This window comes from Aythya ferina, assembly GCF_964211825.1.
Source record: "Aythya ferina genome assembly, chromosome: 8".
NCBI lineage: Eukaryota > Metazoa > Chordata > Aves > Anseriformes > Anatidae > Aythya > Aythya ferina.
The window spans coordinates 14,004,647-14,023,915 of record NC_140304.1 but is presented as its reverse complement, the minus strand read 5'-3'; the positions used below and the strand labels follow the sequence as shown (position 1 = coordinate 14,023,915).

Below are 19,269 nucleotides of genomic sequence, written 5' to 3'. Positions count from 1 at the left end.
GGGAAATATGCTGTATTTGCTCACTTTACTGAGCAGAATTTACTGAGGATCATCATTGTGTAAATATATCACTCGAAAGGCATTTTGAAATATTTTGTCTTCATCAAAATACTTTGTAATGCATTAAAAAGTTGAATCGTTCTGCAAATCTACCTTATTTGATAATACAGTGAATTTCATGGCTTAAACTTTGTTTCACTCTTGTCTTTTCTGTAGCTCGTGCTCTATAATTTCCTGTTACCTTATAAATGGAAGCTTGCTTTTTTTGTGGCCTTTCTCACGATCCTCTTTCATTTCTTACGTACAGAATGATTCCATGTCAGTAACGTCTATATCTTGTTGCCCTGATAATATGCTGCCAACTTCAGCTCCCCCTTCATTTTTGTTCTTCTCCTACATAAAAATCAAGCTTCTCATTTTTGAATTATTCCAATTCTATTCACACCTATCTTCACAACCTAATTTCCTTCTCCTACAGGCTGCCCTGCTCAGGTTGCTCCAACTATATTATTTTTCAGTTCCACCTACTCTTTATTTCACTTGCAACAGCTTCTCAATTAAAACTCATTAAAAATCCTTCTTTCTTCTTCATCTCAGTGCTCAAACCCCACCTGTTCATTTTTTTTTTCCTGCTATCTTCATGCATTTCCCGTCATTTTAGGATGTATTTTGCTTCTTTGCTTTTATGCTTGAACTCTTGGAATGAACAATATAGTTCTGTACTTTATTTGTATTTTTTGTTAACAGACAAATTAGTTTGACTCCTAAGGCACTGCTGTATTTCAGGTAATCTTGTAGACTTCTTGAAGCAGAGCAGACCTACCTTCCCAAAAGGTAGCTCTATATCTAGATAATGTATCTTTGTATCTAGCTCTGTATCAGGTTTCATCTAGGGGTTCTCCATGTTCTGCATTTGTGGGCTCAAAAGCATTGTGTTACCAAAATGAACAAGGGGGAAGGAAAAGCCAACATTTGTGTGTGTGTGTTAATTTCTGTGGGGTATTTGCTTACGGTAAAGAGCTACTGTCTGTGTAATTCTTCTGTTTTGAACACTTGATGTCTCAATATTTTGTTTGAACATGGCTCATCAAGCAAATACAGACTAGTTGAAGGGAGAAGGCAGAAATGAGCAGAAGCCTCATGTGGAAAGAAGTGGAGTTTTCGAGAGAAATAAGAATACAGAAGATTTTTCTTTTTGTTGCAAGATGTGCTAATATTGTTTTCTGTGGCAACTCTATTTAAGACAAAGTAACATTGGCATAAGTTGCAGAAAGAAAGAATTAGATTAGCAGTGAGAGATACAGTCCACGAGTTACAGTAATGAAGTCCTTGGAGTGAACTGCTCAGGAAGATGACTGGAGGGTTGTAGCGTTAGCTTAGAACAGTATCTTCAAGGGTCTAAATGATCAAGACCTGTGTTGTCTTTAGCCTAGTTCAAAAAGTGCCAACTTGGATAACCTACCGGAGCTGTCTCATAAGGCTTGACTTTATTACTCTGTGGGTTTCCTAGGAGATAGTCAAAGCCTCTTCTGGTTTTACAGTACTGCAGATGTGGACAACCATAGGGTGGCCTGCTGTGGCAGTTCATCATTTGTGAATGTTGTAGTAGAAAAAGAAACAACCCCTCTAACCTTACTGCCACTGGATATCAAGTGGAATAATTGTGAAAGTTCAAGTTGTTTTCCATTAAAATTAGCCTTTCAGGGTGTTCTGGGTTAGACTAGATCCAAAGAGGTGCTTCTGCTGTGTGGATGACAGGCCACATGAGGACGCATTTTGCAAATTATTTGTTACCAAGAATAATGAGCCAAAGTTTATTTTTCTACAAAGTGGTAAAAGGTCTTTCATATGAGCAGTCATATTTCTACAGGATGGAGTCTGTTTTTAAAGGGGCAAAAAAGTTGTAATTGAGCCTGGTAAATGGAGTATTGTAACATAACAAGTGTTAGTGCTGGGCCATTTAAAATACAACTCCCTGTCCCCTATTCAAAATAGTCTGCTCATATAATGAATAACTTATGTAATGAGTGTTTCTAAGCAGAGTAGGCACAAAATTACATACATCCAATAGGCTGCCAGTCTTCTTTTTAGTTAGTCATTAATTATAGTTTGTTCTTGAATGTTCCTGCAGATTTTTCAAAGAGGCCACTTGTGTTTGTCTATAGGCATACTAACAAAAGCAGCCTATATGCAAAATCTGTCATCTGCAGATCTTCCCCCCAACCCCAGTAGCATCTGTATGTGCTTCAGTATTTATCTCATGCAAATGGCCAATGTCTAAAACAAAATACAAGAAGAAAAGCAAGTACACTGGGCCAGGAGTAAGGTTATGGGCTGGTCAGTCTAACCTCAGTCTGTGGGACAGTTAGGGAAGAAGTCCTCCTGCAAGTTGGTTCTAACCACCTGAAGGACAGCAACGTGATTAGGAACAGACTACATCGATGGATGAAGGGCAAACCATCGCTTTCCTGTGACAAGGTGACCAGTGCTGTGGATGAGAAAAGAGCAGTGGGTGCTGTGTACCTTGACTTTAGCAGGGACTTCAACACAGCATCACAGTGTCCATACCATTAAATTGATGAGATAGGGACTGGAAAAGTGAAAAGTAATGTGGTTGAAAAGTTGGCTGGACTGCTGGGCTGAAGGGATTGCTCAGTGATGCAAAGTCCAACTGTCAGTCAGTAAGAAGTGGTATATTTCAGGGGTTGGTGTCGGGATCAGTGATATTCAAGGTCTTTAATAATGACCTGGACAGTGGGGCTGGGCACAGTCTCAGCAGGTTTGTGGACAACACCAACCACTGGGTCAGTGTGCTGGAGGGCAGGGCTGCTGCTCAGAGTGACTGAGGGACACACTGGAGAAAAGAGCTGCTGGGAACCTCATGGAGCTCCAAGAAAGGCAAATGTAAATCCTATATCTGTGATAGAAGAACTGTGTGACAATACAGGCTGGGGGCTAACTATCTGGGAGGCATCTCTGTAAAAAGTACCTGGAGATCTTTTCACCTGAGTGGAAAAAAACCTGCAAGGAGCCAGCAGGGTGGCCTCGCAGCAAAGAAGGCTGAGCCCAGCAGTCCACAGGTCCAAGGAGAGCTCTATCCCCTCTCCTCAGAGCTTGTGAGACTGCACTGGAGCACTGCATCCAGCGCTGGCCCCCCCCAGTACAAGACAGACAGACACACTGGAGCAAGTCCAGTGGATGGCACCAAGCTGGCCAGAGGGCAGGAGCACATGCCATATCTTAAAGAGTTAAGGAATTGCGTTCATTCAGGCTGGAAAAGAAAGCTTGCACGGAGGAGAGCCTTGTTGTTATCAGCTAATACATCAGAGGACTCAGGGGTGGACCGAGACTTTTCTCAGAGGTGTACAATGATGTGCCGAGGGGCTGCAGGCATCAGACACAAGTTGGAACAGGATCTGATCAGATAAGAGGACTTGTTTTAAACCACGATCCTGGTCCAGTAGCAGAATGGGTTGTCTGCAGAGATTCAAGAATCTTCTTTCTTGAAGGTCTTCAAGACTACCCTTGCTTTCAGGTCCCTGGGTGACCTGATCTAATTCAAGCTGTTTGGAGTAGGAGGTTGGACTAGATGACCTCCAGAGGTCTCTTCCAGCCCAAATTATTCTAGGATTCTGTGCTGAAGCCATATGGAGTGATGCTGGCTGTGGAAGTGCAGTCCTTCAGCCTTGCTTTAAACAGACTCTGAATTTAGAGAATTGTTTCATGGGGCACCCATGAATTATCCATCCACAAGGAAAGAATAAGTAATACGGTTAAGCAAAAAGGCAGAGAGGCTTGATGTTATCTGTAAGTATTCTTAAAGGCTATTTGTGTGTCCACACGTTCACAACCCAGCCCTTCAGGTTTGCTTCTTTGCAAATGTCACCTAGCCTCTTCCTGTTCTGATGAGGCATAGGTTTAATTTTGCAGGTGAGAGGCACTGAGAGCAGGGCGTATAAAAGAGGAAGGGAAAAATACACAGTATGGCTAGAAGAAGGGATCTGTTGCATTCCCTGCAGAATCAGACAGGATGTAATCATGCTCTGGCTAATGCTGCTGGCTTATAGATACTACAGAATGTGGGGAAAATGTGCGAAAGCACACTTCAGGGAAGAATATCTGCAGTTAAATATCCCTCCGAAGATACCCCTCCCCCCTCCATTTATACTTGATTTCTTAAACAGATCAGAATATGTAAATAATCTTCAGGATGGAAACAAAGCAGAGATTTTTTTTAAAGCTGTTTATTCTCTACCTTTTGCCCCGCTCTATTTTGAAGTTTGACGTTAGTGTCTTTTGAAAGGGAGCATATGGTAGTTCTAATTAAGGCCTGTGATTTTCTGACATACAACTGAATAATACATTCCAAATACTGTTAAGCCTTCCAGATGAAATAATTTTCAGGGCTGAAGCACAGTAGCTTTATAATCCATCTTGCTGGAATATATATGCTGTGTAACACTGATCTCCTTAATAACTTTGAAGAATTTGATGTACAATACCAGAGCAGCAAGGAAAGAAGGGTTTTGTTTCTGTTTTGTCTGATGCAAGCTAAGTTTGGATCAGATAACAATCAATGTGCTTTGTTCCTGAAAGTATTCCTTGTAGCTTTGTTTTTAAATGTTTTGGTCAGATTGAAATTTAATACATTCATCTTTATCAGGTTTTGTTTCAGATTGCTAGATTTGTTTGTTTTACCAGTCCCCCTGGTAGAGATGTTGTAACTCTTCAGTCTCTCCAAAGTAATTCAGATCTCTTGAGACCTCTGTGCCAGATTGTCTTGCTCTACCTTGAATGTGTGAAACCTTTTTGAAATAGTGGTTTATGACAAATTTCTAATGTGAGTCAGGTTTCTTGAGATTCTTAATATGTACCATATGTTCATCTTATGTCTCTGAATTGCCAGGATACTCTTACAATCTAGAGAAGGTTTCCTCAAATTCTTTTTCTCAGTTTCTAGGGGAGGTAGTAGGGCAGCATTTATAATTGATCTCTTTTATCCAGTTAGGCACAAATCAGGAGAGGAGAGGATTTAAAGAATGCAATGCATTTAAACATTTTAACTTTTTATATATATATATTACCAACATCGATATAAAGTGAGATTTCCTTGTAGAATATTTTAGGTAATTTTAAAATTAAAGGAAAGTTTAGTCTTCAAATTTATATATATACATATATATATATTTTTTTTCCCCCACTGGAGCTTAATGGTTATTGGAAGACCTTTTAGAGTGATATCAGATTTTAGTGAAAATTGTGTTGTGTGTTTTTTTTGTTGTTTTTTTTTTTTTAGGATCTTCATGTTTCCATCTTTAAATATAGGGAATATACGCAAAGGCTTGCAAATCCTTAGAATCATAATTTTCCTGTAGATTTATGATGAATGTTTTAAACTTCTATTTCAAATTAAACAATACAGCTTTACAGACACAAAAATATAAAACCAACCTGCACTTAAATACTTCCCACTGTAATTTAAAGCACGTGAGAAATCTTTTCATTTCTTTTCCTTTTCTCTCAGGACAGCATTTTTGCTGTTATTTGTCTTTGAAATACAGTATCTGCCATCATTTGTCCTCATGTTTTGTTATCAAAATAAGAAATCTGTGATGTTGTTATTAATGACTTGCACTTGGCAAAACTATTAATTCGAAAGGTGTAGTTGAAAACAGAATGACAAAGATGAAGACTTAAGGGGATAACTGTGTAAGTATTGATGGTCCTTCTGTACCTGAACTCCAGTTGTCAACAAGAAGTCAGATACGAAGTGTTTAATGTACCTGAGGAATTAAAAATACTAGGTCAGCAACCGATATGACTGGACTGATTGACTAGTTAAGGGATTCTGGGAGCAGATATGGCTTTAATCCTTCTTTTGTTTTATTTTAGCTTCTTAAGATAACTCGGTTCATAGCAAAGAACAACCTTAGAGACCTTCTATCATCTAAATCATCATGGTCCCAGAGGCCTCCAAGGGTAAAGGGACTACTTCAGTGTCTCCTTTTGGGTTGGGTTTCTTGTTTAGTTTTTAGCAATACTTTATTCAGATAAAACTGGAATAACTGCAAAGACATGTTCACGTGATGAGCCATTCTTAAAAGTTACTGTTCCACTTACTCTGAACAGCTGTACGGAGTTCTAAGACACTTTTAAACAGGATATGGTTACTGCTTATTTGAGCCCACAGTCACAGGCTCATGTTATCTCTTCTAGTTCTGTGTGTTTGTCATATATAATGCCCTATATTCCTACGTAAGTAATTTGTTCTTAATATTTTTGAGGTTTCTTATCCATTTTAAGCATTGTTTTCTGTCCCATGCAATATGACCTCTAATGTCACAGTGTCATTTTTGCTGCTCTTCTGTGAACTTATTTCAGTACAAAGTTCTTTCATTCATTGCTCCATGGAGGCTGAGAATGGTGTGCCACGTGAGAGCAGAGTGCTGTGTAATGGTTGAAGTGTACTGGAGCACTGTTAGCTGCTGTGTTTTACAAGAGACTTCTCTTTGTGTGAAATATAGAGTGGATGTGACTTTTAGATCATTTTTCATTGTGAAATATCATTGAACGGAGAGTTGACTGCCTTGAATCCTTTCTCTTGTAATGCTTTTCTACATCTCAACCCTTTTCCCCATAACAACATTGTGAATTGTTCCCTAGACTTCTCTTAAAGTTTATGGTAACTTTACTAATACACTTTTTTTTTTTTTTTATTAAATCAAATCTACTATACTTTCTTCAGATTTCCACTAATACTTTCTATGTCCCCTTGGTTTTAAAACTGATAAGTGAGAAGACTTTGTCTGGTACATATATGTATGCATCTTTATTGTCTGTTCTTTTTGGTAAATCTGTGCATGCTTTTGTTTTCTTGTTTGTGTCTTTGTTTTTATTTTGCAGAGAGTGATAATGAACTCTCCAGTGGCACTGGTGATGTGTCAAAGGATTGTCCTGAGAAGATTTTGTATTCCTGGGGAGAATTACTAGTGAGATGGTAATGCTGTTTTTTTGCTTGTTTTTCAATTTAGACTTTAAATACTAACCTTGTCTTTGTTTTGAGACCTGTATGCTCTTGTGCAGGAGGTTTGAAACTTCAATTTATGTAGTTTAAAAACTAAAATGCAAAACACTGAAGTGTATTTATAAATTTGGTTTGAAAGGTGAAAGGTGCTGGTAAATCCCTTTATTTTAACTTAGCTGTTTGACAAATGTCTTCTCCAGTTTCTGTGCAAGTCTTATTTCTTTCAGTGTTTTGGAGTATGTCTCTTTATGCTCGCACTGCTTGAACGAGTTTTCAAATAAAGAATTTCTGGCCACTTGGCTTCCTTGAGGTTGGATGTTGAACCCTCCTGAATCTCAGTGCCTCTTAGTGCTAGGATATAAAAGACGGAGTAAATCTAGTCTGCCATTGTGCTAGCTGATATGCATTTAACTAACTGATTTGTTTAGGAACACTTTTTTTCCTTTGATGTGCTGCATGTAATCACTTAAAAAGAGATTCCAGGAAGACTCTGACCCTCACTTAAACTCTTTCTGGTGAAGAGTAAGATGAGGATTATTTGAAAGCCTAAAGTGTATTCTTAGCAGTGTTATTTCTGTGGTTTAATTAAATGCTTCAGCAGCAGCATATATTTTGCCAAGAGAGAAAAAGTCTCTATTTGCTACCTCTGCAAGACCTTATGCTACTAGCAAATGCCAGAACCACTTATTTGGTTTTTCCCTTTTTAAGTAATAGCTCCTGCTGCCTGGGACAAATATAATCAGAGGTTCTTAATTTGAAATTGCCAAAGTTGTTTTTTCCGAACACCAAAAAGAGCAGAAAAACATTTTTAGGACTTATTCAGATGTTTTTCCCCTATGCTTGGCCACCTTGTAGTTTTAGAGAAAACCAACCTTTTGCTGCAGAGCTGATCTTTAATGGACATCTCATGGAAAAGTTTCCTCAAATGAGACCACCAGATTCTTAAAAGGACCCTTCCTTCTTGTTGCCTTTTTATTATGTTGTTATTCAAATTTCTGGTGAAAGATTTTGGGGGGGATGCACAAATATTTAATACAATGATTGTATGAATATTCCCACTATGGGCCCTCTGAATGATTAAGAAAATATTGAGGAAATGTGTGGAAGTGAGTTGATCCCTACACAGAAGTATGTTTTCCTCATCTGCAGTGGCTGTAAACGGATTTGCTCTGGGGCTATTTAGAACTCTCCAAGGCCTGTTCTAAAGGGCATCCCAAGTGAGTTTATAAATTGCTTGGAATTTTACATCTGTCTAAAATTTTGTTTGTACATTCTACGAGACTAATTAGTGAAGCCATTTTGAGCCCTTAGAAGAGCTGTGTGGCAGGTCTGTTTCAGTCTCCATTGCATTTGCATGGAAAGATGTTACCTTTTTTTTTTTTTATTTTCTTGCATAAACTTGACTGTCCATTGATTCAGTTAGTTTTAAGTTTTGCCTGTGACAAATATCTGGACTCGTGTAGGTGAGCATGCTGAAGTAAAGAACTGGTTGACTGCCCACAGCTCATTCTCTCCAGTTTCACGTAGCCAATAATTTCTTCATCTTAGTCAAGTACATTATTCAACAAGAAAAAAAACAAAAACACTTTTGTAGGAAACTATTTTGTAGCCCTAACATAAGTATAGAGACTTAACGCAGAGGATTATTTAGTAGCCAAAACACTAAATAATTTTTAGCCCAGCTAAAGTGAGTTAAAGGAAGAGAAGTGGGATATCCCAGCCAGCTTGAAGACTAGCAGTAGCAAATATCTTCTTTAGGAGTGTTTCACATAATGTTATTTTTTGAGATAAATTCAAGCATATAAAATACTTGGGTTCTTGAACAGTGTTATGTTATATCTTAAGAACAAAACCTGGAAAGCGTAACAGATGAAAAACGTTAACAATTTGAAAACTAAAAATAGATTGAAATCTTCTAGTGTTTTAAACATTGCACCATATGCTAAAGGAATATCTGTGCACTTGCAGAAACCATAAATAAACAAAAATTAACATTTCCACTTGGAGAACTGGTGTGCTGATTTGTCTCTTAGATGAAAAATTTCTTGCATTTTAGATGCTTCCTGTCATTTAATTAAAATGTCACTGTAACCTAATGGGCTGACTCAGCAGAAACATTGCTCTAAGTCTCCTTCAAAGGGTACCATATAACAAGGAATAAGAATAATTTCACAACAAGGTATGATAAACAGTTGGAAATTAGTGGAATACCTATTAATTTATTTCACAAAGCATACCACTTACTGCATCCTCAGCACTAAAGATTTTCTTGCAAGCTGGACTAGTTTAGCTGAGTACTTGTCAAGGTGGAGCATAGTTAGCATTGCTGTTCTATGTCCTTGCTCTTTGACCTTTTAAAATGATGCATTTGAACTTTACGCAAGAAAATTATAGCACTTTGTTACAAATTAAACATGTCAGCATCCATGAATGACCCACATGCTAAAGGATAAGACTGGGTGTAAGGCAGGCTTTTATTTAAAGCTCTTTTCTGTTACAGTCTGGCCAGAAAATCTCTAGCAATGTAATGTGCCTGGGCCTCTATACCAGGGAGGGAAAAAAAGTATATTTGTTCAATATTGCAGAACACGATTGTGAGGGTTATTAATGATCAGACTCTTTCCCAGACAGATATTCGGAAACAGAGAGGTTGCTTTTTAAAGCTAGTTCTGCTCTACAGCAGGCACTAGCATTGCAAAAACATTGCCTATACTGTAAAGCTTTGTAAATGTTTGGCAAATACATTAAAATATTGTGTGCTGTAGAATGCTTCATTCTTAGTTCCAAATATGGTTAGGAGTAAGGATGGTGGTGTAACATGGAAGGAGCATCTCTGTTAGTTGTTGCCATAAGCTATTTGTATTGTTTCTTAGTGTCACTGAAAAAGCTCTGTAACATTTATATGGGAATGTACCTTTTTAGGTGTTGATTTTGTGTTACCTACTTGTTGAGTCCTTAGAGAATGCCTTCTGTATTTCATATGTAATGCATATGACCAAATTAATTTAATATGCAGTGTCTTGTGAATGGTTCTTATTTGCACAACTTGTGTTTTAAGTTTCTAGTGTCTTTTATTTATTTATTCCTAAATTCCATCACTTTGTAACTGTTTAGAGTGTCTTGTTCTCTTAATAGTCCTGTGGATGGGACATTGTTTTTTGTTTCTATCTTTTTCCCATCACAAGAGTACTAACGTGACGTGCTACAAAACATACTGAAAAAGAGAAGAGGGGCTACGTAATGGCCTTCAGTTAGGCTGAGTAAATAATAAACTTTGAAATGATTTGTGTTGCACTACACGCTTACAAATACAGATAGTTACTGTGCTGAACAGAGTAAGGGCATTATAGAACAAGTTTCTCCCTCCACCCCCATTTCCCAGTGATTTGGGACAAGTATATCATGGATATCGTCCTCTGAGCATGGGAAAAAGGAAATTATTTAGAGCACATTTTAAATTTAAACTATAGTGGTAAACTGTTCACATACTAATGACCTGTTTCAAAGAATGAGTACTCTAAACATTTACAGAAAATTGAGGGTCAAATTATGGGTTATGTAGTTTATGTAATTCAGTGGCAGCTTGGTAGAATTTGGCTAAACTGCCATTCTCACTGTTCTCCTACCAGTAAAAATGAGAAACATAACAATGGTCAAAACAATAACGAAGCAAATTGTTGTCAGCATTTCCTACATTAGACAAGATAGAGCCAATGCATGCATTCTTCCTGCTGCATTGTTATGAAAATTGCCATAACCAGTCAAAGCCAGGTTTAATCTACGTCAGTAAACACTATTATCTCAAAAAGACTTTTTAAATATCTGTGACTGAAAGCTCAGCAATATCGTGTGCAGTAATTATCTCCTAAAGGTATGGGCTCAGTAACTAGTTTATGTTTGGAAAATATGTGATCTTCAGTATCCAACGGGTCTGATTACAGCCTTCTGGTGGCTGTATACACCCGCTTTTTGTAGGATGAATTATGTGCTGCTGGGGAGTCAGCCTGGAAGTGTGCTCCAGCGTTGTTTGGTGTGTACAAGCAGGTAGTAAAATGCCAGCGCAGCCCACTAGCAGGTGTGTTTGGAGAGCTGGGATTTTGCAAAGCTGTGTGCAAGGGCTACTGCTTTGTGGGGCTTGCAATATCCTCTTGGCATTAAGTGTAAAAACTTCAACTTGAACCTTTGCATTAGTACTCTTAAAATCACCTTTTAGTTGTTTTCCAAAATTTTTTCCCCTGTAAGGATTATTTTTCCTTTCATTTTTTTAACCTATGCTAAACATATACATTGAAGAAATATTTAGATCAAACTGTTTTCACAGATAGCATAGTCCTCTCTTTCAATTCAAATTGTTCTTTATTAGCCAGTTTAGATCAATTTCTGCAATTGTTTATTGTTCTAATTAATATCTCTAATCCTCCCAGGATTAATTTTGGAAATCGCTATGTTCTGCTGCTGGTGGTTATTGTAAATCCTTGCAGCAATTTTTCTTCCCATCTGAAGAATACTAGTTTAGTATGAGCAGTACAAGAATTATTTATTTGTCAGTTGATGACTCTTAATTTTCGGAGTAACATTGGAAAGTTGGAAAACTTCTCATATTTGTATCTTGATATCTGTTTCTGTAGAGTAATAGATGAATGATTGTCTGTTTCTTAGGCACAATAACCTTGTCGTGAGACCTAATGGATTATCTGCACTGGTGAAAAGAGGTGTTCCCGAAGCGCTGAGGGCAGAGGTTTGGCAGTTGCTGGCAGGATGCCATGACAACCAGGCGATGCTGGACAAATACAGAATTCTCATCACAATGGTAAGTGACTTTTTTTCTTGTTTGTTTTTTTTTTTGTTGACGTTTTACTCAGTTAAAATGAATTACACTGGCAGCAATTTTTTTCAGTGGCAAAGCAGCAGAAGAGTGAAACAGTTTGACTTGTTTGAAGCAACTGAAGTTGTGATTAGGTGACTTTACCTCCTGCCATGGGTACCTGCTGAATGGCATTAACAATGGAAATTGCTGACCTATATCTGTAGTAATACTTGACATTTAGCTTTCTATGCACTTGCTGTGATGATAATAAGCACATCAGCTTGTTGTTTGGTGGTGGTGTTTTTTAACTTCATGTTTTTTTCAGCAATTTCTGTTCACTGCATACTTCAGTTTACTGTTTCATTTTGGTTTTGCTTTAGTAACAAATAAGAAAGCAAGCTTGTGGGGTTTTTATTTTGTTGTTTATTTATAAAAGAAATTTAGAGGTATTTTACTTAGCAGGAGCTACTCTCCTTGCTGTACAGGCAGCTTGAGAAGAGAATCCTGTCAGGAATCTCCTGTTCTGTATGCTAATGCTGCCAGTGCAGTTAATAACCACTTCAAGTTGTCTGTAGCCTGTTCCAAAGTGCTTATAGCTGTGATTTAAAGATTGAGAACCACTGTACTAGCAAAAACTCTGTTCAGTTTCAGGAAGTACCCTCACTGTAGTCCTAAAATTCTTGCAAGGCAGGGTGCTTACGCACTCTGAGGAAAAAAGTGGTATCAAAAATGGTCATAATGACACAAAGAGATGAAGATACTCTCTACATGTTGCTCAAAGAAAGTGTTGGATTTGTTAGCTGGAGAAGGGACCATCTGTCCATGCGCAAGTTCTGGGGTACAGTAAACACTTTGTTTCATAATGTTGCGACATCTTTTTGATGCTTGCCCTCCTAATCTGATCTACCAGCTTTCTTACTAAAGTTTAAGAGTGTCCCCGGAGTGAGATTTGTCATCATGGCTTCTTTTTCCTTTACTAATAAAGGTATTTTGATAGTGTAAACCTTTCTTTTTGACGTGGTAGCTAGGTTATATTTTCCTTAGGAACCATTCACAGGACATCTGTCAGCTGCATGTTGCATCAAAACCACCTCCGTTATTTTGCCCTTGCTTTCCAAAAGTGGGGAAGATGTTTGTTGCACAGCGGAGGAGGGAGTGGAAAACTTCTAAAATACAATCCTGATCTTGAAGCTAGGGCCTCATGCCTTAAAAATACCTTGCTACGTTTGTCCTTTTCATGGCAGAAATATTTCAGTGACGTTATGTTGGAAGATGATATTGCATATAGTATTTAATATAAAAAAAAAATACACTGGTATGGATTATAAAATTAAATTCTATTCTGAAGCATTTGTGCAAACTCAGTTTTCTTCTAAAGTAAAACACTTTTATTCTGAAATCCAACTTTCTTGGATTGTCTGACTGTATGTAATTGCTGGTGCCTACACCATTTGGCATACATTAGATTAAAGGATTCATGAAAAGAAATGAACAAGAGAAATACTATACCAAAGCAAAAATAAGGTATGTTTTGAGGAATAGCTAACGTTAGGTGTGTTGGAAACACTTGTCTGTTTCATTTTGGTGTGCTTATAATGTGAATTAGGCTGTTTATAAATAAATAGGCATATATATATTCTCTGAATCCTACTAAAATTTTTGTAATAGTGTAGTAGTAGATCTTAAGTGTATCAATAATGAGATGCATGTTAAACAGATTTATTGAGTATTCATTGTTCACTTCTGTATGAAAAAGCAGAACTGATTTTTTTCTTCATTGTATGCTACCATCCCAATATACAAATGTGTACTTTATTTTTTCCATAATTAACTATTCTTCCCATCAAATGCATAGCTTTAATTTTGATTCTTTCGGTTTACTCATGAGTCTGGGCAGATTCATTGTCTCCTTGTATTTTGGTCATTCTGCTATATTGTCTCTGTCTTAATTAGGCTCACTTCTGATGTTTTTGCGTGTGTCTTGACCATTCAGTATTCTGTAAGCGTGGGCATCCTTGAGCACATTTCTGTAAGACAGACCAAGGCGGTAAGAGATGGCATAGTTCTGCACTGGGCAGTCCTGAGGATCGAGTGCACTGAGATATAAGAAGCAGGATCAACAGCTGAACCTGAACCCACTGCCTGCTTCCCTCCTTGTATGGCTCTTCCTTTGACAGCTCCCTGCTACAGCTGGCTTGCCTTGGAAGTTTGATGCCGTGTCCCATGCTGCTCAATTTTCTAGCTCTTTGTAACAGCTCTTCCAGCAGAGCCCTCTCTGAACGCCCTGGTGGAAAAATCTCTGTGCCTGGAGATTTGTAAGAAAGTACATTTATACAGGTGCAGGGTTTTTTGTTTGTTTGTTTGTTTTTGGCCTGGTGATCAAAATAACACAGCTAAATTGTGTCATTCGTAGTGAAAGGGTATAGAGTACTGTGGTCATTAACACATTAGCTGTTACTAGTAAGGTAAGGAATACTGGACAGTTTTGTTGAGTGAGGCTTGACTTTAAAAGCATCTTTGTTTATATGAGATGTAAATTTTTTTTTCTAAAGTAAATTTTAGAGGCCTAACTTGAGGAACAAATCTTGAAAACTGTCATTTCACTGTCACGAGTTGAATGTTAAACCCAGTAGCTGGAATTACCAGTATTGAACATATGATGCCTAATTTGTGACTTCAGTTTCTGGGGATCAGAGAGAACTATGTTAAATGCTGGGACTTTAAAGGAACTTTAAAACTACTCCAGTGTTGCTGGTTAAGTTCTGGTAAAACTGCTTACTAGTGGAGGAAAACAGTGTTGTTGGCAGGCTGAAAATGTGTCCCTTGTGATGAACTGAATGATAGCAGAGTCTCAACATTTAAATTTACTTCAGAGATTGTGATATAGACATTTGTTTTATGCCAATTGCATGCAGTTTGTGCAGAAGTGATATGTTAGATTGGCCAACTATTATTCACATCGCTTGACAAATCTGGTGTGCATGTTACAGCATGCGTGTGTGCGTGTATATATATATATTATATATATATATTCATCACTGTGCAGAGCTCTGAAATCTACTGCAGAGTTTTTCTGTTAGAAAACTGCTTTTTTCAGTGTGTTGTGTAAGAGAGTGAGTAATTTGGGATTTGTTTTAGTGGTTCACTTCAGCACAAAGGAAAACAAAATCTCCGTCCTGTAAGAAAAATGAGTGCCATACCATCTCCAAGAGGCACGTCCCATGTTCATCTTGTGCACTGGAGGCTGACAGTCAAGAACGTCCTAGTGAACTGAGTTTCCATTCTCATACCAGGGTCTTCACACGCTGATACGTTCCCCATTTCTGGCTGAGTTTGGAGTTCTAGGAGGGCAGGGATACAGAAATACTTCTGCTCACAGAAACATTTCTTACATCTCCTGCTGAGTTCCAGCTTGGTGATTTCTCTGGGCCTCTTAGAAATCTTTACTGGAGCACAATAGCAGGCCTTGCATACAATTTTAGAGAGTAGGAGTTGTGATTTGGCAGCTGTTTCCCTTCTGGCATATATGTAAATCTGCACTGTATGACAGAATCTTCCTTAGTTACCTTTCTGGTATGCGTGCCATAGGCTTTTGACCCTGCTGCATGTGGTACAGCACAGAGAGGGGAAAAGAAAACATATGTTAGAAGAGAGAAATATGTATTTCTCTCTCTTAAGGGGAAAAACGAAGGCAAAACAGTGTGACAGCACTGCTTATGTGATGATAATGAAGGGGTAATATATGTGATGATAATGAAGGGGTAATGCTGGTATATAGAGCTTTTGTAAAAGCATGTCAGGCCCATTTGTTAGATGAAGGCAGATAGAAGAACAGATGCACAAGTGAGGGTCACTTTGTTGAGGGAGTTTTTTCTCCTGCTTACCTTGGCAGTGTTTCACGTTCACCTTTGTGGTCCCTCTCAAGATGCTTAGGTGGACTGCTCCAATGATGAGATATATTTTGAACTCCCATAAACTAACCACCAGCAAGCCACAGTTTGTCTGCCTCATTACAGTTGAAGGCTCTGTCCCTGTCAGAATGGGTGTCAGGCATTGTTGATGCTAAATTACTAGAAATCTGTTGCCACTTGATGGTGGTAATAAAGCAACTTACTAAAGTGCACTTGTTACATTTGAAATGGAACAGATGTTTTATTTCTTACATTTATGCTGCCCATTAATAATGTTTTGCTTTTGTATTTTAGATGTTTTCCTTCTTGCATGTGTTTTCCCTGTTGAGTTTGTAGGGCAAGGCTTCTATTCACCTTTTCAGTGTTATGGGTTACTGGGTTCCTATTCCTTAGCACTGTTACTGTTGAAACTACCTTCTTTCAGGTCCTTTTTCTTAAGTTTAGAAAGCAACACGTGTCAGGGCTATATGGAGTTGCTTATGTAAAATAAAGAAAACGGAAAAAGAAAACAGCCACTCATGTTCTGTAGTTTGAAAACTTTGGGATGGATCCTTCTGAGCCAAGATTTATGATTTGGTTAATAGTATAATTCCTCAGTAAGAGATCTTCCATTTACAATCTGATTTCCACTAAGAAACGAGCAGTATGTATAAAGTTAATTTAACAGCATATGCAGAGAAGTTTGAAATGCTGCCGATTCTCTGGATTAAGAAAACAAAATCTCTCTTCAATTCTCATTTTTCTTTTCCCTCACTAGAATCAGAGCAAGAAGCCTGGTTTCAGATGAACTAGGCTTTGGTAGTAATGCGTTACTCAAGAGCAACGAAAGTTGACGTATGAATGCGAATGCCAATTTTTGAAATGGCTGATGATTTTGAGTCAAAAGGCTTAAAGAAAGACCGTATGTCTGTCCTTCCAAATGACTTTCAAGAGAACCAAAAATAAGATTGTTTGTTGTCATAATTACCTTTGGCAATATGAGCATGTGCCCAGAACAGTTAGAGATAATAACTAATTAAAAGGTCAAGCTTGAGAAGAGCTGGCCAAAAAATAGCTTTGTGTGCTGACTGTGTAATGTTGGTTTCTGTCTGGGCCAATAACATACCAAGTCATTCTACAGTAGAGTGAAAATCTGGAGAATTTTCCCAAATCTCAAAGCAAATATGAGATGTTTTGATTTGGGGATTATATATTGTCGAATCATGAAAATAATTTATGTCAGTAATGTGGTTATTTTAAATCAGTACTAATCACACTGAAGTAAAATTCTCTTGCAGTAAGGACCAGCTATATGGAAGTTTGTTAGGGCATCTAGCTGATTTAGAGCTAATATACATAGTTTATTATTTCTTTTCTGACCAGTACTGGAATTTCTGACTCCTACAAGACACATCCTCTCATTTTAAAGGAGTGAATAAATAAAAAATAAAAACCAAAACCCAAACCAAACAAAAACAACGGTATGATTTCCTACGTCTGTATACCTTTCAAATTAAGTTCTGCAGGTCCAGGTACAAAATTAAAGATTAACACTTGTTTGCTGGAAAGAACAGTAACTTATGGCAAATAGAAGCAGTCTGCATTCAAGAATGAAATTGCACTTTACATATTGCTTATACTAAATTTCTCGTACCCATGTACTCAGAAGCCCTGAGGTGTGTGCGCCTGGCTGCATTGGCCAGGGTCAGCTGTGTGATGCGTGGAGGACAAGGGATGCTGGCTGTGAAGTGCTCCCTACATCTCCTGGGTTTATCTTGGTTATTCTCAACAAACTTTTATTTTTAACAAGTTTTTTGCCCTCTTTAAGAGCGGGGCATTTCTTATGGCACAGTCCTTTCCCTCAAAGCTTGCTTTCTTCAGCCTCTGGATCAGTCACGTCCCTGCCCCTCGCCTCCGCTTCCTCCTTGCGGGTGCGTTGGAGGCTTGCGGCCTGTCCTGGTGGCAGGGCTGGTGCGTGGTGGCTTTGCTGCCCTCTCCAGCTGGCTGGGCATCTCTCGTGGGGCCTGAGCAGCGTGCAGCCTTCTGCTCGAGGTGTGGCAGGACACTTCTCGTCTGCCACTTGGGCTGCTGTCTCTTCTGCCCTCGTGTGTCAGTGCTTGCCCTTCTCCTAGCCCTGTCTCTATTGTTTCTTCTGGTGCTTTTGCAAGCAGATGCTGCCATTCGTGCTTCTTTCAGATCGATCTTAAGACTTCTGTTACAAATCTCTAAGAGTTACAGTAGAGAAAAACATTTGAATAAGCCCAGTTTCATTGTTCTAAGCACCTTCTCAGAACACAAGTGTTTTCATTGTAGTAGGGCTGTGGGACGTCTGAAGAACGGGTGTCAGCATCTTATCCCAGAAGTGTAATGGTAATCTCTTGTCCAAAAGTAAAAGTTAAAAATGGGATAGGTAAAATTAGCAAGTAGTGTTGTTGAAGTTTCATCATCTGCTTAAGCATAGCCATTGAATTAACTTCATTAAACTGTTTTTCTTGGTGCATCTGTCTCCAAAAAGATCTCAAAGGATTGAAGATGAACTTTCATGTAAACTCAATACAGAAATGTTTCCCTTTAACACTTTGAAATTACTGACACTGTTCCAAAGTAAAAAGGGTATTTGCTTCTTTGTTTCATATGTAATATTTGCTTTATTTTCTTTTAGTGCTTGCTTGTTAGCATAGGTAGAAATAGAATGTGGAGGAGATTACAAATGAACCATTCTGTCCATGTAAATGTAGTTGACTTGGAAACTGGTGCTGTGATGTCACTGCTTTTTTATTTGTGTGAAACAGTTTAGCCATGGTTTGAGAGGATTACTTATTTAGGAAGACTGTTTTGCTTGGAGTAGAAAATTAATCAAGCTTGTTATTTGCAGCTATACCAAAGGTTATTAGGTTAGCAGTAGGAAGAGGAATATCTTTTGTCCCAATGGCATCGTGCAGGGTTCCACTGCTCAGTGTTCTGAGACTAATTAATCAGTAAGGGAGGCTAATTAAAAAGATGACTGTTCACCAGCTGCCACAGCAGGTTGGTTAATGGACTGAAACATTAGAGTATTTTTGTGGCAAATATTTGTGTTTAGAATTCTGTATCTTTGTCCTCAGTGAAAATGGGTGAGCTTATGCTTCTGCGCAAAGTGCAACAACTTAATGCATTTGTAAAAATAAATAAATAAATAATAATTAATAATAATAATAATAAATGACTGCTTAAGCATTTTCTGATGTGTTATTAAATGCAGCTTATTCACTATATTATATTTAGTCCAATCAATTTGCACTTACACTGCAGCCTTCCTTAACGCATCTCCGAATTCTCTAAAGCAGTAAATAATAATGAAAGACAATGCAGCCCAAGAGTAGGCAGACAAGCTTTAAAACCTGGAGGTCTTAAAAATTATTTTCTTTGAATCACCGACTTTTGTAAATCAAGAGTGTTCTACAAGTGGTTTAAAAAAAAAAAAAAAGAGTACATATCTATGCTTTGTGTGACCCTGATTCAAATACGTGTCTATTAGAATAGGAAGAACATAAAATTCCTGATGAAAA

The 19,269-nt window shown here is 38.0% G+C and overlaps 1 protein-coding gene across 10 annotated transcripts in view; it reads left to right on the top strand.

The window, feature by feature from the left end:
• Nucleotides 1-19,269, top strand: part of RABGAP1L (RAB GTPase activating protein 1 like) — a 248,568-nt gene that overhangs the window by 57,609 nt on the left and 171,690 nt on the right. For all 10 annotated transcript variants that reach the window (XM_084526909.1, XM_084526912.1, XM_084526910.1 and 7 more), the window contains 2 exons: nucleotides 6,904-6,997; nucleotides 11,684-11,834. In XM_084526909.1, the coding sequence (XP_084383035.1) occupies nucleotides 6,904-6,997; nucleotides 11,684-11,834 (245 nt within the window). The remainder of the gene's footprint in view (nucleotides 1-6,903; nucleotides 6,998-11,683; nucleotides 11,835-19,269) is intronic.